This window comes from Muscardinus avellanarius (genome assembly GCF_963383645.1).
Source record: "Muscardinus avellanarius genome assembly, chromosome: 16".
Lineage (NCBI taxonomy): Eukaryota > Metazoa > Chordata > Mammalia > Rodentia > Gliridae > Muscardinus > Muscardinus avellanarius.
This window is the reverse complement of record NC_137802.1, coordinates 69,659,018-69,686,106: the sequence shown is the minus strand read 5'-3', so window position 1 is coordinate 69,686,106 and position 27,089 is coordinate 69,659,018. Positions and strand designations below refer to the sequence as shown.

At 49.6% G+C, this 27,089-nt stretch overlaps 1 protein-coding gene across 3 annotated transcripts in view; it reads left to right on the top strand.

The window, feature by feature from the left end:
- Positions 1–13,753: 13,753 nt before the first annotated feature.
- Positions 13,754–27,089, top strand: part of PRPSAP1 (phosphoribosyl pyrophosphate synthetase associated protein 1) — a gene marked incomplete at both ends in the record, with an annotated part of 28,636 nt that continues 15,300 nt past the window's right edge. Inside the window, 4 exons of one of the 3 annotated variants that reach the window (XM_080712853.1) lie at positions 13,754–13,923; positions 17,592–17,644; positions 19,518–19,584; positions 26,715–26,887. In XM_080712853.1, coding sequence (XP_080568979.1) covers positions 13,754–13,923; positions 17,592–17,644; positions 19,518–19,584; positions 26,715–26,887 — 463 coding nt within the window. Of the gene's footprint in view, positions 13,924–17,591; positions 17,645–19,517; positions 19,585–26,693; positions 26,888–27,089 lie in introns of those variants that run through there. The other 2 variants (XM_080712852.1, XM_080712854.1) reach the window with 2 other exon arrangements.

The following is a 27,089-nucleotide window of genomic DNA, read 5'->3' as shown; positions in this document are numbered from 1 at the left end:
TATATGTTTTGATACTGGGGGTTGGACACAGGGGCATTCTACCTCTGAGCTACACCCGAGCCGTGTGTGTGTGTGTGTGTGTGTGTGTGTGTGTGTGTGTGTGTTATTTTTTTGTTTTTGTTTTTATTTTTATTTTATTTTTTTTGCGGGTCTGAGGATGGAACCCAGGGGCATTCAACCTCCGAGCTACACCCCCTGCCCTATTTTTTTATTCTTTATTTTGAGACAGGGTCTCACTAAGTTACAGAGGGCCTCACTAAGTAGTAGCTGAGGCTGGCCAAGAACCATGATCCTCCAGGCTCAGCCTTCCGAATGCTGGGATTACAAGCATGTGCCACCACACCCGGCTATGTTATTTTATTTTTATTTATGTATTTATTTGGTACTGGGGATGGAACCCAGGGGCATTCTACCTCTGAGCTATACCCCCAGCCCTATTTTTTATTCTTTATTTAGAAACAGGGTCTCGAGCCGGGTGTGGTGGTGCACGCTTGTAATCCCCGCGCTTGGGAGGCTGAGACAGGAGGATCTCACGGGTTCGAAGCCAGCCTCAGCTACTTAGTGAGGCTCTCAGCAACTTAGTGAGACCCTGTTTTCAAATAAAATATAAAAAAGGTTTGGGAGTATAGCCCGGAGGTAGAAAGCCTCTGGGTTTCACCCCCAGTACCACAAAAAAAAAAAAAAAAGAAAGAAAGAAAGAAAGAAACAGGGTCTCACTGAATTGCAAAAGTCCTCACTAAGTAACTGAGGCTGTCAGCGAACTATGATCCTCCTGTCTCAGCCTCCCAAATGCTAAATTACAAGTGTGTGCCACCACGTCTGGCTTATTTTGTTTTTATTTTTATTTATTTTTTTATTTTTACATTTTTGCATGGTACCAGGGTTGGAACCCAGGGGTTTTACCTCTAAGCTACACCCCCAGCCTTTTTTATCTTTTTTTTCTTTTTGCGGTACTGGGGATAGAACCCAGGGACATTCTACCTCCAGCTACACCCCCAGCCCTATTTTATTCTTTATTAATTTATTGATTTGTTGATTTATTGTGGTACTGGGGGTGAAACCCAAGGATATTCTGCCTCCAAGCTATGCCCCCTATTTTGTATTCTCTCTCTCTCTCTCTCTTTTTATTTATTTGTTTATTTATTTATTTATTTATTTATTTATTGTGTGTGTGTGTGTGTGGTACTGAGGATGGAACCCAGGGGCATTCTACCTCCAAGCTCCACCCCCAGCCCTATTTTTTATTCTTTATTTTCAAACAGGATCTCAATGAGTTGCAAAGGGCCTCACTAAGTAGCTGAGGCTGTCCGCAAACCACAATCCTCCTGTCTCAGCCTCCCAAATGCGGGGATTACAAGCGTGCGCCACCACACCTGGCTTCTATTTTATTCATTTTGAAACAGGGTCTTGCTAAATTGTTGAGGGCCTCACTGAGTTGCTGAGGCTGGCCTCGAGCCTGCAATCCTCTTGTCTCAGACTCCCAAGTACTGAGATTACAGGCAAGAGCCACAATGGCCAGCTCTTCTTCTCCGTTCTTTGGCCACTGAATACAGCCTTTCTGTCTCCCCAGCCCGTGCCTCTCAGACATTCGTTTTCCTGTGGAAGGAGCTGGGTTCAGTGACATCAGTAATTAACTTGGGAAGTGAAACCAGGAAGCACCCACAGAGAGAACAGAAGAAAAAGAGAAGGAAAAGGACCGTGTTGGTGACCATGGGGAACTGTGACTCATCCGCCCCCTCCCAGGCAGCCCTGGGCCAGTGGAAAGCACCCGCCAGTGTTGTCCCAGTAAGCACCTAGGAGCTGAGCTGGGTGGTCACCGGGCCCCTCTGGAGACCTCCAGGAGGCGCAGCGCAGTGTCACCCTTACACACCAGCACGTCACGCATGCCGGCCCTCACTGGCTTTCCAGAGTGAGGTGAAGAACATACAGGCTTCAGTGGAAGCCGCAGCCCACAGGTAAAAGCCAAGATACATAAAAGCAAAACTGAAGCCGGGCGTGGTGGCACACGCTTATAATCCCAGCATTTGGGGGGCCGAGACAGGAGGATCGCTGTTTGCAGACAGCCTCAGCTACTTAGTGAGGCCCTTTGCAACTCAGTGAGACCCTGTTTCAAAATAAAGAATAAAAAAAAGGGTTGGGTAGCTTAGAGGTAGAAAGCCCCTGGTTCCATCCCCAGTGCCGCAAAAAAAAAAAAAAAAAAAAAAAAAAAGCAAAACTGACAATTCAATAAGTACTTTTTTTTTTTGGTGCTACTGACGATGGAACCCAGGGGCCTCTACCTCTGAGCTACCTCCCCAACCCTATTTTATCCTTTTACTTTGAAACAGAATCTCACTAAATTGCTAAGGCTGGCCCCAAACCTGTGATCTTACCTAACTCGGCCTCCCAAGTACCGGGATTACAGGTGCGCAGCATCACACCTGGTTTAGGTTTTGTTTTCAAGACCTTGACTCATGCTGTGGTGTAGGGTGGTGCCATCCTGTAATCCCAGTACTTGGAGGCTGAGATACGAGGATCACAAGTTCAAGAACAGCCTTGGCAACCTAGCAAGACCCTGTTTCCAAACAAAAAATAAAAGAAGTTGGGGATGTCGCTTGGTAGTAAAATGTCTATGTGTTTAACCTCTATTAACACACACACACACACACACACACACACACACACACACACTGGATTGAGCATAACCTATATAATTTGAAAACTGCAGAAAAAGTGTAAATTGGAAATAGAAAAGAAAGAAATGTTCATACCACGGTAGAGATGCCGAGATGCCACCAGCTATGTAGAACAGCAAATGCACACATTTTTACATGAGTGTGACCACTGTCTCCAGCAGGGGTCAACCGAACTTTTCTAGGAAGACTCGGTAAATATTTGTGGCTTTGCGGACCAGACAGCGTCTGTTGCAATTACTCAGTTCTGCTGACCTAAGCCCAAAGCAGTTGTAAATAATATGCAGATGTGTGTGCTGTGTCCCAAAGCAAGGCTTCATTCACCATCCTAGGGACGGAAGAGGGGGGATGTGGGGAGAAAGAGGGGCTGGGGCGGCCTCTGCTGCAGTTATTCAAATGTGCTAATATAAGTGCCCAAAACATTGTAATATATAAATAAACTGCATGCTGTGTGTGTGTGTGTACTGAGGATTAAACCCAAGGGCATTTTACCTCTGAGCTATACTTTCAGCCCTTTTGTGTGTGTGTGTGGTACTAGGTTTGGAACTCAGGGGCATTCTACCTCCAAGCTACAACTCCAGCTCTATTCTTTATTTTTTATTTATTTTTATTTTTTTATTTTTTGGTGGTGGTACTGAGAAGGTAGAAAGGAAATAGGCATATAGGGAAAATGCAAATTCTCCTTGGAATCCCAAAGTCACCACAACCAAGAGAGGATTCCCAGGAATTGACAAAGCCTTAGTCTCCCCCCACCCCAGCAGAATGGTTACCCACTCCTGGAACCCCTCCCCTTTTGGGCATATTTTCTCTCTCTCTCTCTCTCTCTCTCTCTCTCTCTCTCTCTCTCTCTCTCGTCCTGTTGGCCCTGAGAGAAGGCAGAGTGCATCTGAGGGCACGCACGTGGCTCGGGCGACTCTCAAGTAGTGACCTGAAGGCCTCTGCTGGACATCATGGCTGGCCAGGCCCCTAGGGGTGACCTGCACCTCTTTTCTGGCAGATCGCATGGACTCCGGAAGAAAGCAGCCTGCACCTGAAGGCAATTCGGCTTGGGCTACTCTCAAGTATTGTCCTGAAGGCAGCTGCTGGACCCAGAGTTCCAGCCCCTTTGGGGGTGTTCAGCCACCCTTGCCCCATTCCCTGCTGCTTCCAATAAACCTTTTACTCCCCTTCCTGAGGTCTGCAGGTGTCTTCGCTCACAAGACAAGAACTGGGGGTAGAACCCAGAGGCTTTCTACCTCCAGGCTATACTCCCAAACCTTTTTTATATTTTATTTGGAAACAGAGTCTCACTAAGTTGCAGAGGGCCTCACAAGTAGCTGAGGCTGTCTGCAAACCTGTTATCCTCCTATCTCAGCCTCCCAAGTACAGGGATTACAAGGGTGCACCCCATGCCAAGCTTACTCTGTCTATATAGTTTTGAAAAAAATTTATGGACTGAGGTTATGGTGCTCCAGTAAGGTGTTCTGTTTGCTTTGTTTTTGGTACCGGTGCTTGAGCCCAGGGCACTCTACCACTGAGCTACAGGTCCAGGTCCCCCTTTTTTAAAATTTTGTTTGATTACATGTATGTATGTATGTATGTATGTATTTGCAGTGCTGGGGATTGGACCACCTTATATTGAGTCAAGAAACACACACACACACACACACACACACACACACACACACACTCTGAATGTAAATTTTAATTATAATACAAGAATATGAGCCGGGCGTGGTGGCGCACGCTTGTAATCCCAGCATTTGGGAGGCTGAGACAGGAGGATCGCGGTTTGTGGACAGCCTCAGATACTTAGTGAGGCCCTTTGCAACTCAGTGAGACCCTGTTTCCAAATAAAGAATAAAAAATAGGGTTGGGGGTGTAGATCAGAGGTAGAATGCCCCTGGGTTCCATCCCCAGTACTGCAAAAAATAAAAAATAAAAAAATAAATAACAACAAAATCAAGAACAGGAGCAACCCCCCCAGGTCTATTTGTTTTATTCTTTATTTTGAATCAGGGTCTCGCTGAGTTGCAGAGGGCCTCACTAAGTAGCTGAGGCTGTCCGCAAACCGCGATCCTCCTGGCTCAGCCTCCCCAATGCTGGGGTTACAAGCGTGCATCACCATACCTGGATTTGAGCAAAACATTTAAAAATAATCTCAATTATTTGGCAATTGATCACATCATTGCAAGAGACACATTTGACTTTAAGAAAGCTTAATTTTATGAAAAATTTGGATAGTTTGTTCATTTGAGAGTTAAAACACATTTTCTGTTGTTGTTGTTTGTTTTGTGTGGTACTGGGGTTCCTGGAAACCCTTCTCCCTCTGGGCTACACTCCCAGACCTATTTTATATTTTTATTTGGAAACAGGGTCTCTTAAACCAGCAAGGTTGGCTTTTTTTTTTTTTTTGCGGGTCTGGAGATGGAACCCAGGGGCATTCAACCTCCGAGCTATACCCCCTGCCCTAGTATTTATTCTTTATTTTGAAACCAGGTCTCACTGAGTTGCAGAGGGCCTCACTAAGTAGCTAAGGATGTCCCCGAACCATGATCCTCCAGGTCTCAGCCTCCCGAATGTTGGGATTACAAGCGTGTGCCACCACGCCCGATTTACGAGATTGGCTTCGAACCTGCACGATCCTCCTGTCTCTGCCTCCCAAGCGCGGGGATGACAAGCGTGCGCCACCACCCCTGGCCAAAACACATTTTAAAAAGAACCATGCCGGGCGTGGTGGCGCACGCTTGTCATCCCCGCGCTTGGGAGGCAGAGACAGGAGGATCGCGCAGGTTCGAAGCCAGCCGTGCGCGCTGGTTTAGGAGACCCTGTTTCCAAATAAAAAATATAAAAATAGGTCTGGGAGTGTAGCCCGGAGGTCGAAGGGCTTCCAGGAACCCCAGAACCACCAAAAAAAAAAAAAAAAAAAAAGAACCTGGCAGTCCAGTTTCTATACTGAGATAATTGCATATAAAACAACGTAAAGTACTCAAGCTGGATAGACAGGAGTGACCTAGCCTTTAATGCATTTCTCTTTGCTGAAGAAAACACAAGGGATACTTCTCGCTCCTCTGGGGCTAAATGGAGCAGGCGCTGCTCAGGCTCGACGCCCTCTCTCTGGGCATCGCGAAGTGAGCGGTCTGATCGCTTCTCAGGGGTTGCGTCTGTACTTCCGGGCGGGCGGGCACTGACTAGGATCCGCTCAGCACAGACATCCCAGAGAGGTTTGAGTATCAGCTGCCGCTGAGGAGGAGGATCTGGGCATCATGGGCAAAGAGAGCCGAGGCCAGGTGGAGGCCCACCTGCCAGACAGACTATGGAGCGGTGCTACTCAGCCCGGCTTGGCACGACTGCCTTAGTCTGTTTGGGTACAGACTGGGTGGCTTAAACAACAGGAATTTGTTTCTTCTATCTCTGGAATCTGGAAGTCCCAGGTAGGAGCCGGCATGGCCGGGCAATGGTGAGGGCTGGCCTCAGATAGCAGAGGGCCCACTTCATGTGTGTCCCCAGGTGGCCACGGGAGAGGAAGCTCCGCTGTCTCTTGTTGTATAAAGACACTAATGCCCTCGTGGAATTTCCACCCTCATCCAGCCCCAAAGGCTCCCCAAGACCCCACCGCCTAAGACCATCACACCAGGGGTAGGGCTTCAACATAAACGTTTTGAGAAGACACAAATCTTCAGCCCATAGCAATTACCATGAGCCAAACTGAGGTGTCCCGTATGGCTGCAAAGCCCATCCTGGGGCTGAGAAGTGGGCTCCTGGAAGTACTCAGCTCTGCCATTTCCAACAAGCATTTATTTCTTATTTATTTATTTTGTTTTCGTGGGACTAGGATAGAACCCAGGGGCTTTCTACCTCTGGGCTATACTCCCAGACCTATTTTATTCTTTATTTTGAAACAGGGTCTCACTAAGTCGCAGAGGGCCTCACAAGCTGCTGAGGCTTGCTGAGAACCTGCAATCCTCCTGTCTCAGCCTCCCAGATACTGGGATTACAAGCATGTGCCACCATGCCCGGCTTTCCTTTTTAAATTTCCTCACTTGCTACATTGCTGAGGCTGGCCTTGAACCTGTGACCTTCCTGTCTCAAGTAATCCCCGCCCTTGGGAGGCGGAGACAGGAGGATCGCGTAGGTTCGAAGCCAGCCGCGCTGGCGTAAGAGACCCTGTTTCAAAAATATAAAATAGGTCTGGGAGTGTAGCCCGGAGGTTGAAGGGCTTCCAGGAACCCCAGTAACACCAAAAAAAAAAAAAAAAAAAAAAAAAAAAAAAAAAAAAAAAAAAACTAGGATTACTATTGCACTAGCAGGCCATGACCCAATAATGGAACTGTAAGATAGCTTCTCATGAAGCTTAAGGACCAGTAGGGGCCAAGGTAGTGGAGAGGTAGAATGTTCCTGGGTTCCATCCCCAGTACCGCAAAAAAAGAAAAAAGAAAAAGAAAGGAAGGGAGATGAAGGAAGGAAGGGGGGGGAGGACCTGGAGGCAGTGTGGGAGACATACAATTTATTCGGGGAAGTTCAGAGGAGATGGGGGATACTCCAGGAGGGTGCAGTGGTATGGGGCTCTACCCCTTACAGTGCCTTAGCAAGCAGCGTCTCTGCCCCTCACAGCACTCTGCGCAGAGCGTGGCAAATGTCCTCTTTACAGCGCCCTCGGTTCCACACTTGTCCCCACTCGGACAGAAGTTGTGTGTGCCAGGCGTGGCCGGTCAGTGGCTCAGCGGCGCGTGTGACCAGCTTCCCGAGGAGCAGCCGTCCCCGCGCATGCGCAAGGACGTTGCTCTCTACAGATAGGGCTGGCCTGCCCTAGTTCCCAGTGTGGGGGGAGAGAGCCCGCCTCCCCTAGATGATAGGGATCTGTGCTTTCCAGCCCGGGCTTGCTCGTGCTGTTCCCTTAACTGGGCCAGGTTTTGGAAACAGAAACAGTGCATAAAAGCCAGGCGTGGCGGCTTGTAATCCCAGCATTCGGGAGGCTGCCACGTGGTTTGCAGGATCGTGGTTTGCAGCCAGCGTCAGCTACATAGTGAGGCCCTTTGCAACTCAGTGAGACCCTGTTTCAAAATAAGAGATAGAAACTAGGGCTGGGGGTGTAGCTCGGAGGTAGAATGCCCCTGGGTTCCATCCCCTGTACCATAAGAAAAAAGAAAAGAAACAGCATTGGGGGACGTGATGTTTGCCTGATCCCCCTCTCTCTTAGTGGCACCGCCAATAACAGGGGCCTTGGATCTAGCTGGAGACACTGGCAAGGGAAGGCTGCCTGCCGCTGAGGCTAGATCAGAGCTTCCTGAACAACAGGAAAGGAAGAGCTTCCAGGTAGAAGGAAGGGCATGTACCAAAGCCATGGGGCAGCAGGGGACAAGGCCGGGCCGGATAGAACACAGCCAGTTTGGTTGATGCCAAAGGGGAGAATATCAGAGAAATTACGGAATAGTCAGGGAGGAGCCTGGGATTCCATACACATACCGACTCTCACCGTAGTTCCTGGCTCAGCATGCCTGCCCATGGCAGGCCATAGGGACCTTCCTGATAGCTGAACACCGAGGTTCCTAAAGGAGGCACACCTGGAGGAGTTATACCTGGCCAGAACAGGGAAGCTCTGCCCTCACACCCCTCACGACTAACTCTCATCCTAACCTCTGTAGTATCCTTTTATTCCCATCAGCATTCTTGCAGCTATAATCTAAAAGACTGACCAAATAATTTGGAGGGGAAAAGATTTCGTGTATGTATGTGTGTGTGTGTGTGTGTGTGTGTGTGTTACTGGAGGTTGAACCCAGGAGCGTTCTATCTATGAGCTACACCTCCAACCCTACCGATTTTATTTTTTTATTTTGAAACGGGGTCTCACTAAGTTGTGGAGGGCTTTGCTAAATTGCTTAGGCTGGCCTTGAACCTGAAATCCTCCGGTCTCAGCCTCCTAAATTACTGGGATTACAAGCTTGCACCAACCATGCCGGACAAAGATGTATTTTCTTACGGTTTCAGGTTCAGTCCATGTGAGGCTGGGGACCGTGGATCCCAGGGCAAGGTGGTGAGAAGCGAGAGAGGGAGAGCACATGGGCTGCGCTCTTTACATCATGGAGGGCGGAAGCAAGAAAGCCAGCCAGGGGAGGAGGAACCATTTAATCCCCAAGGCCACACCCCCAGGGACCTCCTCCAGCCACACCCTTTGCCCAGGTAAATTCATTACAGTAGATTTAGATTACAACCCCATATCTAACTATAACACCTTTAAAGTGCACTGATTAAGTATTTATTCCGAGCTTTACGTTTACAAGCTGCTGGAGCAAACCAATTGAAGCTAAGGAAGGGGTGTGGGAACCCTGATTTGTCTCTAAAAGAAGGAGCCATCTTGGGCACTAAGTCCTATCTGCAGGTACACCGTATACACACTGAATTCAAGTAGTGGACACCTAGCTATAGACTTGCTCCCTCCTCTGCTGGTAGGGAGAAAAACCCACCTCTTTGAGGTCACACAGGTCTTCAGTGTTGACTGCGGGACAATCTCAGAGGAAAATATTTCTTTTTTTCTCCAGGGCCAGACCTGTGAATCGGTCTCAGCTATTACTTAGTGAGGCCCTTCGCAACTCAGTGAGACCCTGTTTGAAACATAAAAAGGACTAAAAGACGGGGCTGGGGATGTAGCTCAGAAGTAGAACGCCCCTGGTTTCCATCCCCAGTATTGAAAAAAGAAAAAAAAAGTAATTGGGAAGCCACAAGTGGTGGTGCACACGTGTAATCCCAGCATTTGGGAGGCTGAGACAGGAGGATCATGGTTCTTGAGGAGCCTCAGCTACTTAGTGAGGGCCTCTGCAACTCACTGAGACCCTGTTTCTAAAATAAAGAATAGCCGGGCGTGGTGGCACACGCTTGTAATCCCCGCGCTTGGGAGGCTGAGACAGGAGGATCGCATGGGTCCGAAGCCAGCCTCAGCTACTTAGTGAGGCTCTCAGCAACTTAGTGAGACCCTGTTTCCAAATAAAATATAAAAAAGGTTTGGGAGTATAGCCCGAAGGTAGAAAGCCTCTGGGTTCCACCCCTAGTACCACCACCAAAAAAAAATAAATAAATAAATAAATAAAATAAAATAAAAAATAAATAAAATAAAGAATAAACCTCAGCATTTGGGAGGCTGAGACAGGAGGATCGCAGTTTAGCGGCCAGCCTCAGCTACTTAGTGAGGCCCTCTGCCATTAAGTGAGATCCTGTTTCAAAATAAAGAATAAAAAATAGGGCTGGAGGTGCAGCTCAGAGGTAGAATTCCCCTGGGTTCCATCCCCAGTATTGGGGGAAAAAACAAAAAGAATAAAAACTAGAGCTGGGGGTGTATCTTGGAGGTACAATGCTCCTGGGTTCCATCAGTACTTGTGAGGCTGAGACAGGAGGATCACAGTTCAAGGCCAGCCTCAGTAACTTAGTGAGACCCTACATAAGCGGTGCTCGCTCTGGCTGATGTATGCAGAATGAATATAAAAATATTTCCCAAACTCATTGAACCATTATGGTTGGAAGCATAGGATCACATCTGCCCCCCCCCCCCCCCCGCTTGGCCCCATAATATGCATATCAGCATATCAGGAAGGGAAAGAGACCCTAGATGAGGGAGGTCCTGCGGATGGCACCCATTAGGGAAGTTCTGGTGGCCTTAGTGGCACATTTACCCAGGGGTGAAGGGGACAGGAGGATGCAAGTGGCATCTGGAAGACAGAAGGGACACGGCTTGTCAGTGCACACTAGAGGCCCCGGCTTCTCTTCCCTTTTTTTTTTTTTGGTACTGGGGATGGAACCCAGGGGCATTCTACCTCTGAGCGACACACCCAGGCCCATTTTCTTATTCTTTACTTTGAAACAGGGTCTCACTGAGTTGCAAAGGGCCTCACTAAGTAGCTGAGGCTGGCTGTGAACCGCAGTCCTCTAGCCACTTTTCGGCCCCTTTTTATTTGAAGACTGCCCCCCTCCCAAAGATACTGACATACCAGTCCCAGAACCTGCGACCGTGTGGCCTCACACGGGGCCTTGCAGAGGTGAACAAGGATCTTGGTGGTTACCAAGGCTGGGGAGAGGGTGGGGAGGGAGGAATGGGGAGAGGTTGATAGCGAGATAGGAACAAGAAGTTCCTGTGCGCACAGAATGGCTACTGATAACCACAGCATACTGTGTGTTTCAACAAGCTTGAAAAGAGATTTTGAAAAATTGTTGGCCGCAAAGAAATGATAAATGGTTGAAGAGATAAATGTTTAATTTGATTCAAACATTACACAATGTAAACAGGAATCAAAACATCAAGTTGGTCTGCGTGACGGCCCACGCCCTGTAATCCCAGGTCCGGGGAGGCTGAGACAGGAGGATCGCAGGTTCTCAGCCTCCTCAGCCACCTCGTGAGGCCTTCTGTGACTTAGTGAGAACCCTGCTTCCAAATAAAAAATAGGGCTGAGGGTGTAGCTCGGAGGTAGAATGCCTCTGGGTTCAATCCCCAGTACTGCAAAAAACAACAACAACAACAACACAAAATCAACTTAAACATGTATCAGGACAGGTACGGTGGTGCACCCCTGTAATCCCAGAACTTGGGAGGCTGAAACAAGATCTCAGACTGGAGACCAGCCTCAGCAATTTAGTAAGATTCTCAGCAACTTAGCATTTTTAAATTTTTAAATATTTTGTTTTGAAACAAAATATTTAAAAAAGGAAAAAAAAAAAAGGCGTGGGGGTGTAGCTCGGAGGTAGAATACCCCCTGGGTTCAATCCCTAATACCACAAAAAGAACAAAAGAAAAGAAAAGAAAGAAAATGTATCAAAACATTAGAGCATGGGGGTGCTCACCTATAACACCAGTACTTGGGAGGTTGAGACAGGAGGATCACAAGTTCAAGACCAGCCTTAGAAATTTAGGGAGACCTTGTTTCAAAATAAAAAAAAAGAAAAGGTGCTGGGGGTGCTCAAAGGTAGAATACCTCTGGGCTCAATCCACATTACCAAAAATAAATAAGTTTAAAAAAAAATCATGTTAAACCTGTTGCAATGTTGCACACTTGTAATTGTATTTGGGAGGCTGAGAAGGGCTGGGGATGTAGCTAAGAGGTAGAATGTCCCTGGGTTCAATCTCTAGTACTAAAATAAAATAGCTGGGCGTGGTGGCGCACGTTTGAGGCTGAGACAGGAGGATCTCAGTTCAGTTGCAGACAGCCTTGCTACTTAGTGAGGCCCTCTGCAACTCAGTGAGACCCAGTTTCAAAACAAAAGAATAAAAATTAGGGCAGGGGGTGTAGCTCGGAGGTCGAATGCCCCTGGGTTCCATCCCTAGACCCACAAAAATAAATAAATGATAAAAATTTTTAAAAATGGCTGGGGCGTAGATCAGAGGCAGAATGCTCCTGGGTTCAATCCCCCCAGTGGCCCTTTCCCCCAGAGCACACTGGCCTTGAACCTCTGATCCTCCTGTTTCAGCCTCCCAAGTACTGGGATTACAGGCCTGGACCACCACGCCCAGCCATCCTTTATGATTTACTCAGTTGTTGTTGTTGTTATTATTATTATTATTATTATTATTATTATTATTATTATTATTATTATTACATTTTTAAAATCTCTCTTCCTGCTAAACAGTAAAGCGCCTCACAGATAGGAAATTTTGCCTTTTCTCCCCTGAAGCAACCTAAGCACCTAAAATGGGCCTGGCAAACAGTAGGCGCTCAGTGTGTACAAACACGTGGACGCGTGAGTGTAGGGAGCCACTGGAGTGGAGGAGGAGGGGCAGTGTGGGGGAGAATTGAGAAAATGAATGGTTTGGCTTGGGGTGTGTTAAGGGGTGCTACGGGACAGCATAGGGAACAGGTAAAGGGAAATAATCCTCCTTGGTTTTATTTTTTTATTTTTCAGTACTAGGGATGGAGCCCAGAGGCATTCAACCTTCGAACTACACTTCAGCCTTTTTTTTTTTTTTAAGTACTGGAGATGGAACCTAGGGGCTTTTCTACCTCTGGGCTACACTCCCAGACCTATTTATACTTTATTTGGAAACAGGGCCTCACTAAGTAGCTGAGGCTGGCTTCGAACCCGTGCGATCCTCCTGTCTCAGCCTCCCAAGAGAGGGGATTACAAGTGTGCGCCACCACGCCCGGCCCCAGCCCTATATTTTGAAACAGGGTCTCACTAAGTAGCAGAGGCTGGCCTTGAACCTGCGATCCTCCCGAGGAATGCAAAGCAGAAAGCAATACAGGACGGTGCATCCTGAGGGTTTACATACTAGCTGCCTACACATCAGTTCACAAAGGGCAATCAAAACACAAGCATCTGCGCACGGTGACAGCCCAGCGGGCAGGGCGGTTTGCAGTGACTGAGGCTGCCCAGGAGATGCTGAGGGTCTTGGAGGGATGGAGGCTTGTGGACAGGGAGGAAGGGGGGCCGCTGCGACTGAGTCAGGAGTCAGGGCCGACTCGCTGGAGACTTTGACACGTGCAGGGAACCTGGTCTTGCATACAGTTACCAGGCCAGAGCCTGGGAAACCCTTAACCATGAGGCTGGGGGAGTAGACCGGCAGCTTCAGGCCATTTCTGTACCGCTAGCACCAAGCAGGAACGAGCCCCGCCCTCCACTTTTCAAATAAATCCCAGCTGAGCTCACGCACTGCGGAGGCGCTGGCGGTATTACCATCGAGGCGCGGAGCTAGAGGGCCCACGTCCACGGAGGCCGACATTTTGGATCCTGGCAGAAAAAGTTGAAGACGGATGGGACCCCTACCGAGCCGGGATGCACCGCCCAAGAGCCTGGGAACTAAAGAGCGCCCCGAGGGGCAGCAAAAGCAAGCGGGAGAACGAGCCCGTGACGCGCCCGTCGGCAGGACAGGCGCCCCAGTGTCGCCCGCAGCCCTGCCCTCACCTGAGATGGCGGCCGTGGCGACGCTCTAGCCGGCGCCTCTCGACGCCCGGGGGCGTGGCCTCGCGCTCGCTCTGCGGCTGCGCGGCGCCGGGCGCTGCGGGCCGAGCTGGAGGCCGACGGCGCCGGGCGGGTCTCGCCGCGCCGCTCCTGCGCGCGTCCCCGCCGTCCAGCCCCGCGCTCCAGCCCCGCGCGGGCGGCTGTAACGGCGCCGGGGCCGGACGATGCCCAGGAAGCTGCTGCTGCTGCCCCCGCTGTCCGCGTGCTCGGCCTTCCGCGCCCCGCGAGCCCGCCCCGCCGCCCCGCCGGCCATGAACGCCGCCCGCACCGGCTACCGGGTCTTCTCGGCCAACTCCACGGCCGCCTGCACCGAGCTGGCCAAGCGCATCACCGAGTAAGCGCCGCCGGCCGGGTCGGAACGTGCGCCCCTGGCCCCGGCCGACGCCATTCCCGCGTCCCTAGCGGGAAGGCCCGGGAGGGGAGCGGGGTGGGGGCCGCGCCGGGGGCCCGGGGTCTGGGGGTCTCTGGGACCTGACAGCTCCGCGATGCTTTCCTGGGCTCGCCGCCCGTCAGCTCCGTGACACCTGGCCAGAGACTTGATTTCTCTGAATCTCATGCGTAAAGTGGGAATGATCGTAGTAAAAGGGTCGTGGGACTCACCGGGGTGATGCAGGTCAAGTGTGTCGGAGAGCAGGGCCCCTCTATCAATACCCCTCGGCCAGTGGCTTCTTTTCTGGTTAGCGCTTTCAGAGAAACCCGGAGCCCCCAATATAAAGAAAGAGCTTTAGATGCCCTTTCCCCTGTAAATCTGCTAGGCATAGAAAACACAAGCCCGGCGTGGTGGCACATGTCAGTGATCCCCCGCAGTTTGGGAGGTTGAGGCAGGAGGATTGTGGGGCCAGCCTGGGCGACTTAGTGAGACCCCATTTCAAAATAATATCAGGGCCTGAATGTGTAGTTCAGTAGTAGAGCTCCCCTGGATTCAATTCCAGATACCACCACACACACAAAATAAATATAAAGCCATAAAATGAAATTTTTTTTCTGTACTGGGGATGGAACCCAGGGGCATTGTACCTCCGAGCTACAGTACCCCCAGCCCTATTTTTTATTATTTATTTTGAAACACGGTCTCATTGAGTTGCAAAGGGCCTCGCTAAATTGCTTAGGCTGTCAGGGAACCGTGATCCTCCTGTCCCGGCCTCCTAAGTACTGGGATTACAAATGTGGGACACCACACCCGACTACATTATCATTTGTTTGTGTGTGTGTAGGGGATTACTGGGGATTGAACTCAAGGGTGTTCTACCTCATAGCTACACCCCCATCCCTTTTTAAATTTTTTGTTTTTGCCAGGCGTGGTGGCCCACTCTTGTAATCCTAGTACTTAGGAGGCTGAAACAGAAGGATCCAGGTTCCAGGATAGCCTCAGCTACTAGTATTTAAATTAGCACACACAAAAAAATTGCGGTACTGGAGATTGAATTCAGGACATTCTACCTCTGAGCTACACCCTCAACCCTATTTTTCTTCTTCTTTTTTTTTTTTTTTTTTTTTTTTTTTTGGTGGTACTGGGGTTCCTGGAAGCCCTTCTACCTCCGGGCTACACTCTCAGACCTATTTTTACATTTTCATTTGGAAACAGGGTCTCCTAAGCCAGCACGCGGCTGGCTTTGAACCTGCACGATCCTCCTGTCTCTGCCTCCCAAGCGCGGGGATTACAAACTTGCACCACCACGCCCGGCTTCTTCTTTGTTTTGAAACAGCGTCTTACTAAATTGCCGAGAGCCTCACTAAGTAGCTGAGGCTGGCTGTGAGGAATTCAAGTGTGTGCCACCATATCCAGTCCATTTCTTTTCTTTCTTTTTTTTTTCTTTTAGTTTTGAAACAGGGTCTTGTTTCATTACTCAGGGTCTCTATTGAGGCTGGCCTTGGACCTGTGATCCTCCTGGCTCAACCTCCCAAGTGCGGGGATTACAGGGGTGCCTCACCATGCCTGGCTTTCATTATCATATTTCAAACAGTTTACATTAGAGTTACTCCATGGATTTTCAGGGCTGGTAAATAATTGCATAAACATATATTTAAAATCCTAGACGGAAGCCGGGTGTGGTGGTGCACGTTTGTAATCCACGCATTTGGGAGGCTGAGACAAGAGGATCTCGGCTCTCAGCCAGCTTCAGCTACTTACTGAGGCCCTCTGCAACTTAGTGAGACCCTGTTTCCAAATAAAGAATAAAAAATAGGGCAGGGGGTGTAGCTCAGAGGTTGAATACCCCTGGGTTCCATCTCCAGACCCACCAAAAAAAAAAATTATATATGTGTGTGTGTGTGTGTGTGTGTGTGTGTATATATATATATATATATATATATATATATATATATATATATAATAAAATCTAGTTAGGAACATAGAAGAAAGGGGAAAGTAGCCATATTCTTCAGCTCCGCCTGGTTCTAGTTGGATTTTTAGGTGAGACTGGAAGAGTGTAAAACAACAATCCTGTTGCCATCTACTACCTAGTTTCTATTTCTACCCCCTGATTATTTGTCTTTCTCTTTGAGGCCAACTAAAATATTAACTTTAAATATGAAGCTTGTGTTTGTTTATATTGGGTCAGAGTCGCCACACATGACCTTGCCAGAGAGCGCTGAAGGCAGGAGGGAGGCCGCCTCTAGGCACTGGTGTTTGCTTTGTGTGGGGTGCTGGGGATGAACCCAGGGGCATTCTGCCTGTGGGCTGTACCCCCAGACCTATTTTGCTTTTGTTTTGAAACGCGGTCTTACTAGGTTGATAAGAGCCTCACCATTGCTGAGTTTATCTTCGAACCAGCAATCTTCCTGTCTCAGCCTCCCAAGTACTGGGATTACAGGCGAGTAGAACCACGCTCGGCTCTTTTGATTTTATGTTGGAGTCTTCCCTGCCATGTTCCAAGAAAAATTTGAAATTATAAATAAGTATTTGTAAAAACTTCACTTACCTCTTTTGTATATTGTTTCCAATAGTACATATGTATACATATATGTATATAGTATTTCAAACCCAGGGCCATATGTTAAGCAAGCAAGCCTTCTCTTTTCTTTCTTTCTTGATTTTTTTTCTTTTTTTTTTTTTTTTGGTAGTACTGGGAATTGAACTGGGGCAGGGTGGGGAGCTACCTTGGAAGTATACCCTGGCAGGTTCAAAGTCAGCCTTGGCAACTGATCGAGGCCCTCTGCAACATAGACCCTGTTTCAAAATAAGAAATAAAATTGGGCTGAGGGTAAAACTTGAAGGTAGAGTGCCTCTGGGTTCAATCTCCAATACCAAAAGACCAAACGAACAGGGTTTCTTGCTGGGAGTGGTGGTGCCGCACTTATAATCCCAGGATTTGGGAAGCTGATTGCAGAGATTGCAGGCTCAAAGCCAGCCTCGGCAGTTTAGGCTATTAGCAATTTAGCAGGACCCTGTTTGTAGAATGCCCCTGGTTTCAATCCCTCGTGCCACAAAAAAAAAAAAAAAAAAAAAAAAAATTAAAATGCAGTCTCGTTAGGTTGCTTGAGAGTCTTGCTAAGTTGCTAAGGCTGGTCTTGAACCTGCAGTCCTCCCGTCTCAGCCTCCTAAATACTGGGATTACAGGCATGTGCCACTACGCCTGGCTTATTGAGTTTTAAGGCAGGCTCTTGCAGAGTTCCTGGGCTGGCCTCAAATGTTCAGTCTTCCTGCCTTGGCCTCCCCAGCAGCTGGGAGTCCGGGCGTGTGCCGTGGTGCCCGGCTCCATCAGTTCTTTTGATGACCGAAGCATTTATGTGTGGCTTGTGTTTTTGGAATCTTTGCTAGTCACCAAGTATTTGGGGATGCTTTTTCCAGTATAACTATTACTCAAAAAACAGTGAGGCAGTACTTGAGAGAATGGCACAGTCGGAGCCTAGGTTGAGGCCAACCTCAGCAACTTAGTGAGGCACTGTTTTAAAATTAAAAAAGGGGGGGAGCTGGGGGTATAATATGGAGGTAGAATGCCTTTGGGTTCCATCCGTAGTACCAAAAAAAATGTAATTGTTGCATTTTTTCCCCCCCTATAGACGTCTTGGAGCTGAATTGGGGAAGTCAGTTGTATACCAGGAGACCAATGGAGGTAAATTCTTTCTTAAAATAACCTTTCTTCAGCCAGGCCTGGTGGCATACACTTGTAATCCCAGTACTTGGGAGGCTGAAACAGGAGGATCGCGGGTTTGTGGCCAGCCTCTTGCTACTTACGCCCTCCGCAACTTTGTGAGACCCTGTTTGAAAATAAGGAATAAAATAGTGAGGCCCTCCATAACACAATGAGACCCTGTTTCAAAATAAAGAATAAAAGCCAGGCATGGTGGTGAAATAAAGAATAAAAGCCGGGCGTGGTGGCGCACGCTTGTAATCCCAGCATTTGGGAGGCTGAAACAGGAGGATCATGGTTCGAAGATGGCCTTAGCTACTTAGTGGGGCCCCTTGCAACTCAATGAGACCCTGTTTCAAAATAAAGAATAAAAAATAGGGCTGGGTGGTATATAGCTTGGAGGTAGAATGCCCTGGAGTTCAACCCCCAGCATCAAAAAACGCCCCAAAAAACCTGGGACCCGGAGTGTTCCATATTTTGGAGTTTTTCAGGTTTGGGAATATTCACATAGATTTTATTGAACAGTCCTAATCCAGAAATCTGAAATGCTCGGAAGCCTGCAACTTGCTGAGGTCCCGTGCTTTAACCTGTACGCACCCGCACGTAGGAGTTCAGCCTGTTTAGCCTCTGCGTGGGCCCTTTGGGATCCTGAGGCGCCCGCTCACCTGTGGGGGTCTGAGCTTCCATCACTGGCACCCCAGATCCCCGCGCGCTTCCTGGCGCCGCACTGCTGCTCCTTTGCTCCAGCCCGACGTCCATCGCTTCCCAGGCCTCTGCACACGCTGCCTGGCGGCCTCCTGCCCCTGTCTCTGCCCGCCATAGTGATCTCACCATAGCCCGCCATCTTTGTAGAGCAAGTCGGCCAAACCCTCCCCAACCTTGCATCCTCCTGTCTCCAGTGGCTTGCTTTTTCTCTCACTCACATGCAGCAGAGAATCCAGAGTCCTGTGTGGTCGGGTCCTTGCCCCTTTCCTCTTGCCCGGCTTCGCAGGCGGTGCCGGTGCCTGCACCTCTCCGGCTTCCTCCCTCCTCCCTGCCCACCAGCTCTCGGTGAGCCTGCCTGAGGCCATCCCTCCGGCCGTTGCGCTCTGTCCTTTACCATGGCTGCTCTGCCTCTGGCATGCTGGGGCTGAAGGTTAGCTGGCTTTGCGTGTTGTGTTGCCTCTCCAGGGCCAGCCTTCATTTTTTTCTGTTTTCTTTTTAATGTGTGTGTTTGTGGGACTGGGGATCGAACCCAGGGGCATTCTACCTCTGAACTACACCCCCAGCCCGATTTAATTTTTTGTTTTGAAACAGAGTCTTGCTGGGTTGCCGAGAGTCTGGCCATGGTGCTGAGGCTGTCCTTGAACCTGAGATCCCCCTAGCTCAGCCTCCCGAGTACAGGTCCTCCACTCCGGAGCCCCCGCATAGGGCCTGACAGAGGCGGCCCAGCTAGCCTGAGTATTTTTTTTTTTTTAATTGTTTTTGGTGTATGTGTCAGTCTGAAATCTGTCAAGAATTTTTGTCTCGCCAAGTGATGTTGGTTTAGATTGGTCTTGACTGCCTTTATTTTTACTTTTATTTTTTATTTTTTTGGTGGTACTGGGGGTGGAACCCAGAGTTTTTCTACCTCCGGGCTATACTCCCAGACCTAATTTATATATTTATTTGGAAACAGGGTCTCACTAAGTTGCCGAGAGCCTCACTAAGTAGCTGAGGCTGGCTTCGAACCCGTGCGATCCTCCTGTCCCAGCCTCCCAAGCACGGGATTACAAGCGTGCGCCACCACGCCCGGCTTTGACTGCCTTTAAACGGCATCTACTTATTGCATCGTGAAGTGCTGGTACTAAAGCGTGAGGGCATGTTTATTTTCCAGAAACGAGAGTTGAAATAAAAGAATCTGTTCGTGGCCAAGATATTTTCATTATACAGACAATACCCAGGTAAGAGTGCTCCTTTTTATATCCCTTTTTCTCTGTAAACCTTAATGATATAATTTCTAATTTTTAATTTTTTTTTTTTTTTTTTTTGGTGGTACTGGGGGTGGAACCCAGAGGCTTTCTACCTCCGGGCTATACTCCCAGCCCTATTTTATATTTTATTTGGAAACAGAATCTCAGTAAGTTGCTGAGAGCCTCACTGAGTAGCTGAGGCTGGCTCCGAACCTGTGCGATCCTCCTGTCTCAGCCTCCCAAGCGCGGGGATTACAAGCGTGCGCCACCACGCCCGGCGGTGATATAATTTTTTAATGTAAGCAAATCAAGTTTTTTTTTAATTATAAATCTGTATGCATGTCCAATGCTTCCCAAGCCCAGTTCTAGTCTTCCGAGAGTTCCAGCGTTTGTCACGCTGTACTGCTAGCAGCTTACTTGGCCATCTTTCTAGGCTTCAGATACCTCCAGGGCAGAGCATCCTAATTCCTTGTGCTCTGGACCCAGGCCAGTGCCTGCCGGCTCAGCACTGCTCAGAGGCGTGTTGTTACTGTCGTAGTTGAGCTGCATAACTGCTCCCGGCTCGCACGTGTTGAGATAGCTCTTCCTGGCATTTTACTTATGTATTTTGGCAGCACTGGGGGTGGAACCCAGGGACATTCTACATCCAAGCTCCACACCCAGCCCTCTTTCATTTTTATTTTGAAAGAGGGTTTTGCTAGGTTGTTAAGAGTTTCACTGCTGCTGGAGCTGTCTTTGAACCTCTGGTCCTCCTCTTCGAGCCTCCCAGGTACTGGGGTTACAGGTGCGCACCACCGCACCCAGCCACTCGTGGTATTTTGTCTGTTTATTTTTGCAGTGGTGGGGCTGGACCGAGGGCCTGTGTGTAGGGAGTGCTCTCCCACTGAGCCACTCTCTCAGCCCTGCGTTTTATTTTAGTTTGCACAGAAATAGTTCTGGTCTGTCCCTATTGCACATAGCACCGTCTCCTTCCCCTGGGGTTGAAGGGCCAACTCTGAAGGGATCCTGGCCTGGGCTCGTCTCCCATCTCATGGCCCACGCAGGAGATAGGGTGGTTGGACCATCAGTGTCTGAACAGTCGAGACTTTCGTGTCCTGATCACCTTGGATCCCTGAGGCCAGCTTTGTACTAAGGGTGGCACTGACGCTGTGCGTGGTGGTGCCCCTGTGTGATCCGGCGTATTCAGGAGGCCGAGGCAGGAGGATCTCAAGTTGACCTGTCCCAAAATGAAAAGGGGCGAGGATGCAGCTCAGTAGAAGAGGCCTCGTCTAGCATGTGTGGGGCCCTGGGTTCAGTCCTTACTACTGGAGAGAGGGAGAGAAAGAGAGAGACAGACAGACAGACAAGGCCAGGGGAAGGGAGAAAGGGCACTTGGTATGTATCACAGAGAAGGCTGGGGCTGAAGGAGATGGTGCCCACAGGGTCATAGAGTAGTAGATACACAAATATAGCTAAACCCCCTAGGATTTGGTATATATCTATGTAAATATCTACCTACTGGGTAGATAATTATTTTTTTTTTAAATACTTTTTTTCTGACCAGAACAGTACAGCAATTCTTCACTAAAAATGCAGGCATATCAGTATATAAAGAGTTATCTTTGCCGGGCGTGGTGACGCACGCTTGTAATCCCCATGCTTGGGAGGCGGAGACAGGAGGATCAGGCAGGTTCAAAGCCAGCCACGCTGGCTTAAGAGACTCTGTTTCCAAATTAAGAAAATAAAAGTATAAAATAGGTCTGGGAGTGTAGCCCGGAGGTAGAAGGGTTTCCAGGAACCCCAGTACCACCAAAAATTTTATAAAAGAGTTACCTTTGGAAAATTCTTAGTTTGAAACAGTCACAGACCTACTGGAAACGTGTAGGACGTCTACCTCCCTGCCTGTCTCCTTCCCTCCCTCCCAGCGGTGAGGGAGCCCGGGGCATCGCGCGTGAGGGACAGGGACTCTGCCCTGAGCTGCACCCCGCCCTGGTGCCAGGATCTTAGAGTACGCGGGCACCTTAGTGCCTCACCACGCCAGCAGTTCATTGTGTAACACACAATGACTTTCTTTTGTAACCACAGTACAGCCATTGGAATCAGAATAGGAACGCTTGCCGTGACACCCATCCAATCCGCAGAGCTGTTCTTGTTCTGCCGGCGTGAGAGCAACGTGCGGAGCTAGTCCTCAACTCTGCCGGCAGGCAGCTGTGCAGCTGTGCGGTCTTCTGCAGTCTGCAGCAGTCCTTAGTGCTCCCTTCACTTCCAAAACTTTGACATTTTGGAAGGCTGTGTGTATGTGTGAGAGAGAGAGAGAGAGGGAGAGGGAGAGAGGGAGAGAGGGAGAGAGATTGGGGATTGAAGCCAGGGTGCCCTACCTCTGAGCTACACGCAGCCCTTTTTATTTTTTATTTTATTTATTTAGTATTTATTTTTTGCGGGTCTGAGAATGGAACCCAGGGGAAGTCTACCTCCAAGCTACAGCCTCTGCCCTATTTTTATTCTTTATTGAAACCGGGTCTCACTGAGTTGCGGAGGGCCTCACTAAGTAGCTGAGGCTGTCCGCGAACTGCGATCCTCCAGGTCTCAGCCTCCTGAATGCTGGGATTACAAGCGGGCACCACCACGCCCAGCTTTTATTTTTTATTTTGAAACAGCGCACTAAGTTGGCCTTGAACTCTCAATCCTCCTGTCCCAGCCTCCCAAATACTGGCTTTACAGGCATGCGTCATCACTCCTAGCTTTTTGGAAGAGTGTGGATTAGGTTGGGAGGAGTGGCAGGAAGCTGTTCTAAGTGAGTGATTATGCCAATGATTGCATCGTGTGGCGCTGTTCATGGAAATTCCAAATCTACTGAAAAACGGAACTAAGTAAAATGAATATGTCTCCGCCTCCCAAGCGTGGGGATTACAAGCGTGCGCCACCACGTCCAGCGGAGTGGTCTACTTCTGAGTTACATTCTGTGCTTTTTTTTATTTTGAAACGGGCTCTCACTAAATCGCTGAGTCTCACAAATTGCTGGGTGTTGCCTTTGAAACTACGGTCCTCTTGTCTCGGCCTACCAAGTACTAACATGACAGGTGTGCTCCACCACACCTGGCTCACAGAGGGTTTTTTTTTTTTTTTTTTTTTTTTAGTGCTGGGGATTGAACTCCAGGGCCTTGTACATGATATACCCCTAGCCTGCTTACAAAATATTTTTTGAGCAATTTCATGTTTCTTGTTTTTTTATTTTTATATGTGTGGTACTGTGTATTGAGCCCAGGGGCATTCTACCTCTGAGCTACACCACCAGACCCCCTCCTTTTTTTATGTTTTTGAAACAGGGTCTCGCTGGAGTGCTGAGTCTGGCTAAGCTGCTCGAGGCTGCTCTGAGTTCTTCTGTCTCCGCTTTCTAAGTACTGGGATTAGGGATGTGCACCACCGCGCCTGCATTAATTTCATGTTTATGTACAAGTTCTAGCAGGTCAGTGTAAAGTAAGATGACTCATTAAAATACCATTTACCGATCCCGGCTTAGTGGCACACACTTTTAATCCCAGTACTTGGGAAGCTGAGCCAGGAGGGTCGCAGGTTCGAAGCCAGCCTCAGAAACTCAGTGAGGCTCTCAGCAACCTAGTCAGACCCTGTTTCCAAAGAAGAAACTAGGTCTAGGGGTGTACCCCGAGGTAGAAGGCCCCTGTTCTATACACAGTACCAAAAGAAAAAAAAAAAAGGAAAAAAGTACCTTTTACAGCCAGGCTCAGTAGCACATGCCTGCAATCTCAGTACTTGGAAGACTGAGATGGGAGGATCACAGGTTGAAGGCCAGCCTCAGCAACATAGTAAGACTCTCTGCAACTTAGACCTTGTCTCAAAACAAGAAATTAAAATAGAGCTGGAAATGTAACTTGGGGGTAGAATGCCCACTTAACCGTTTACAGCTTGTTGGCTACAGATGACTAATTGTCGGAGTCGAGGGCAGTCCTGACCTGTGTTCCATCTATGGTGTTGTCTATCTTTTGCAGTCCTGACCAGTTTAATTAAAGTATATACTGATCTGTTTCCTTTTTCCACATTAGTTTTTGTCCTTCCAAAATGATGGAGCAGTTGGGGCTGCGTTTAATCTAGGGTGTGATTATCCCAGGAAAAGAAAAACCTTTGGTAAAATAGTTAAGATTGTCCTACGTAGATACAAAGGCTGCGAGGACTAGCCAGGATGTGCTCGGAACATTCTGAGGGAACAGGTAAACAAAGCGAGGCTGCCAGCCAGCCCAGTGTGTCCAGTGTGGCCAGTGTCCTTCAGCAGATGGAGAAAGCCAGGGTGACAAGGGCCCCTTTGTCCTCTCCCTGCCCGGGAGGGGCGTGGGGCTGGGGAGGCTTTCCTCAGCCCATGGGCCAGAGGATGTGGAATTCCTTGGCACAAGTCAGCAGAAAGAGGAAAAGTGGAAAATAAAACCATTGTTTGGGAAATTGGCCACTAATGAAGGAAAAGTTACCCTGAAACCAAGACTCCTAAGAAATTATTTTTCCTGTTACGTTAAGCCCCTACTCTCTGGGCCCGCCTTGGGCGGGCTCTGTAAACCTCCTGCTGTCTCGCAGCGTAGAGGACGGTGTTGATGTTGATTGATGAGAAGCACGGAGTCACCATGGCAGCTGGGGAGGAGAGGGATGTCTCCACTCCTGTTGTCTTTTTACCAGCATCTTGCTTTTACTGAGGGTTATAACCAAAACATTATAAGAAATTATTAATCACAGGAAATAGCAAGACAGTCATGGGATAAGTCAGGGATTAGCACCAAGGTAGTCACGGAGAATTGGGGAAGGAAAGGGTAAACAAGGAAACTGTTGGGGTCTTTGCTTACGGTCAGAGTCCCTGGTTATCGGTCCCATTTGGAAACTTGTCTGCCTGCAAACAGTTCCCACTTTGGGGGGGCAGTTTGTGCCCCCCCTCGAGCCGGCCAGAGGTGACCTCAGAGCAGATGACTGACAATGCTCCCAACATCGCAGGTGCATGTTATAATGCCCTGACAAAGCCAGCTAAAAACCTACAGCTCGGACGGCCACTGAATTAACTTCAGCTCTGGCTGTTACTTGATCCTGGAGCCTGGTGTGGAGGCCCCATGCAGCTGGGCTTTTGTAGACCCCACAGCGCCACACAAGCGGGAGCTCGGGACGTGTAAATCTGAAGCTGACAGCGGCCCTCAGCGGAGCCTGACTTTCCTGTGGTGTCTGGACTTCTGGGTGCTTGCACAGCGTCCTCTGGACCATGCGGGCAGCCTCCAGCTCAGCACCCAGGCGCGTGATTCATGCTGCGAGTTGGGAGGGAGGCCTCTCCTGTAGAGTACAGCGTGAACCTCTCGGAGCGGGCATGTCCCTGCGAGGGCTGGGGGTGGTCCTGGGGACAAGTGACCACTGCAGGAGTGGCAGGGTGCCTCTGGCCTTCCCTGAGGTAAGGTCTGCCTTGTCTTATTTCCTGCCTAACCCAGTGCTTGACTCAAGTTTCTAAATATTTATTGAATGGATGACTGAACTAAATTGATCAAGTATGGTGAATTCCTAAGAACCCTGAAAGAGTCTGATCATTGTTTTGTCCTGATTATACTAAGACTGTGTGTCTTTTGACCTTTGATGCCAGACACGGGCATCATTAATTTGGAAGTATGAAGGAGATAAATGCTCCAGGTTATTTCAGAGGAGAAAATAAAAAGGTAACTAGAAATAATGGAACCTTCCTGTGGTCTAAAAGGGTGCCTCATGGGAGTGGAGCCCTGCCTTGATCATGCCTGTCCTCTCGGAGAATCCAGCAGTCATGGCAAATACGAGTACAGAGGTGGGGTTGGGAGTCCTGGGTCCGAAGGAAGCGCTGACGCAGAGCAGGAGCCCTCGCGGTGGCCCATTCCCAAGCTCTGCCTTGAGAGAGGCGTAAACACAATGGGAAGAGATTGGGAAGAGACAGCCCGATGTCCCTTAAGCTGAAAGCTCCTCTCGAGTATCCGCTCAGGCCCCTACTTACACTTGCTCAGTGTGCGGGGCCGATGGCAGCCCCATGGCGCTGTGCTGAGGGCAGCGTCTCTCCTGCCTGTCAGCTCGAGGGCCACCTGAAGGCTGGTTCCCTTTATGGTTAGGACATGGTGGCGTGGTGCCTGGAGAGACGGTCCTGGGACAGGTGAGAACCCGCACGCAGGACCCACAGGAGCGCGTCCCGAAGGGCCCCGCTGCGGCCTGCAGACGGGCAGAGCCCTCTGGGCTGGACTCCGCAGAGTGAAGCAGCCCACGTTCGTTCATGACCACCGAGACAGGCCTTCCTTTACCTTTCAGGGCCTTATCTCCTCTGCAGTCTAATCTGCAGGCATCTGTGTGTCTCAGCAGGGAGGGACTGACTGGGGAGGTTTTGAAAGGCCCCTCGCCACTGCCCACTCCCCAGGAGGACAGGGCCGGCCCCTTCTTACTGTCTAGCTGGGCAGGAGGTGTTCACCCAAGCCCAAGTGTGAATCCCTGGGGGATGCCAGCAGGTGTGGGGAGCCTGGCCACCCATGACACGGAGCATGCCAGCCAGGTGCGTGTGGGCACTGCCTAGTGTGTGAGCAGCCGCAGGCCAAAGTGGAGCTGGAGTGGCCGCAGCCACGGTTGCTTCGTGAGGTGCCGTTCTGCACAGGTGTGGTCATAAGCACCTTTGTGTTTTGTGGTGTTGGGCATGGACCCCGAGGCATTCTATTTTTGGGCTATACCCCTGGCTCTGGTTTTGTTTGTTTGATTTTTAGTTTTTGCGGTACTGCATTCAATCTCCAAGCTACACCCCCAGGCCTATTTTTTTATTTTTTATCTTGAATCAGGGTCTCATTGAGTTGCAGAGGGCCTCGCTAAGTAGTAGCTGAGGCATCCTTGAACCACGATCCTCCGGTCTCAGCCTCCCAAGTGCTGGGATTACAAGTGTGCGCCACCACGCCCGGCTCCTGTTTTATTTTTTATTTGGAAATGGGGGTCTCACTAAGTTGCCAAGACTGTCCTCAAACCTGCAGTCCTCCTGTCTCCGCCTCTCAAGTACTGGGATTAGAGGTGTGTGCTTCCTCGCCCTAGCCCAATTATGTTGCTAAAGTCAAGACCTTTTCTAGGAGTTAAATGTGGAATTCACTCCAAAGCGCCAATTTTAACTGTTGCAGAGATGTGAACACGGCGGTGATGGAGTTGCTGATCATGGCTTACGCACTGAAGACCGCCTGTGCCCGGAACATCATTGGGGTCATCCCCTACTTCCCCTACAGCAAGCAGAGCAAGATGCGGAAGCGGGGGTCCATCGTGTGCAAGCTCCTGGCCTCCATGCTGGCCAAAGCAGGTGAGCGCAGGGCGCTGGGACCCAGGGCCCTGCCCAGGCGGGGGCTGGTCCACTAGCCCGGGCTGATCTCCTCGCGTGCCGTGGCTGTCCGTACCTGGCCAGGACTGCGCGCGCAGGCATTCATCCTCCCGCGGCTCGTCTCCCTCCAGGACATTCCTCGCGCTCTGGGCGTGGACTGTTGCGCTCGGTCCCTCTTCGTCTT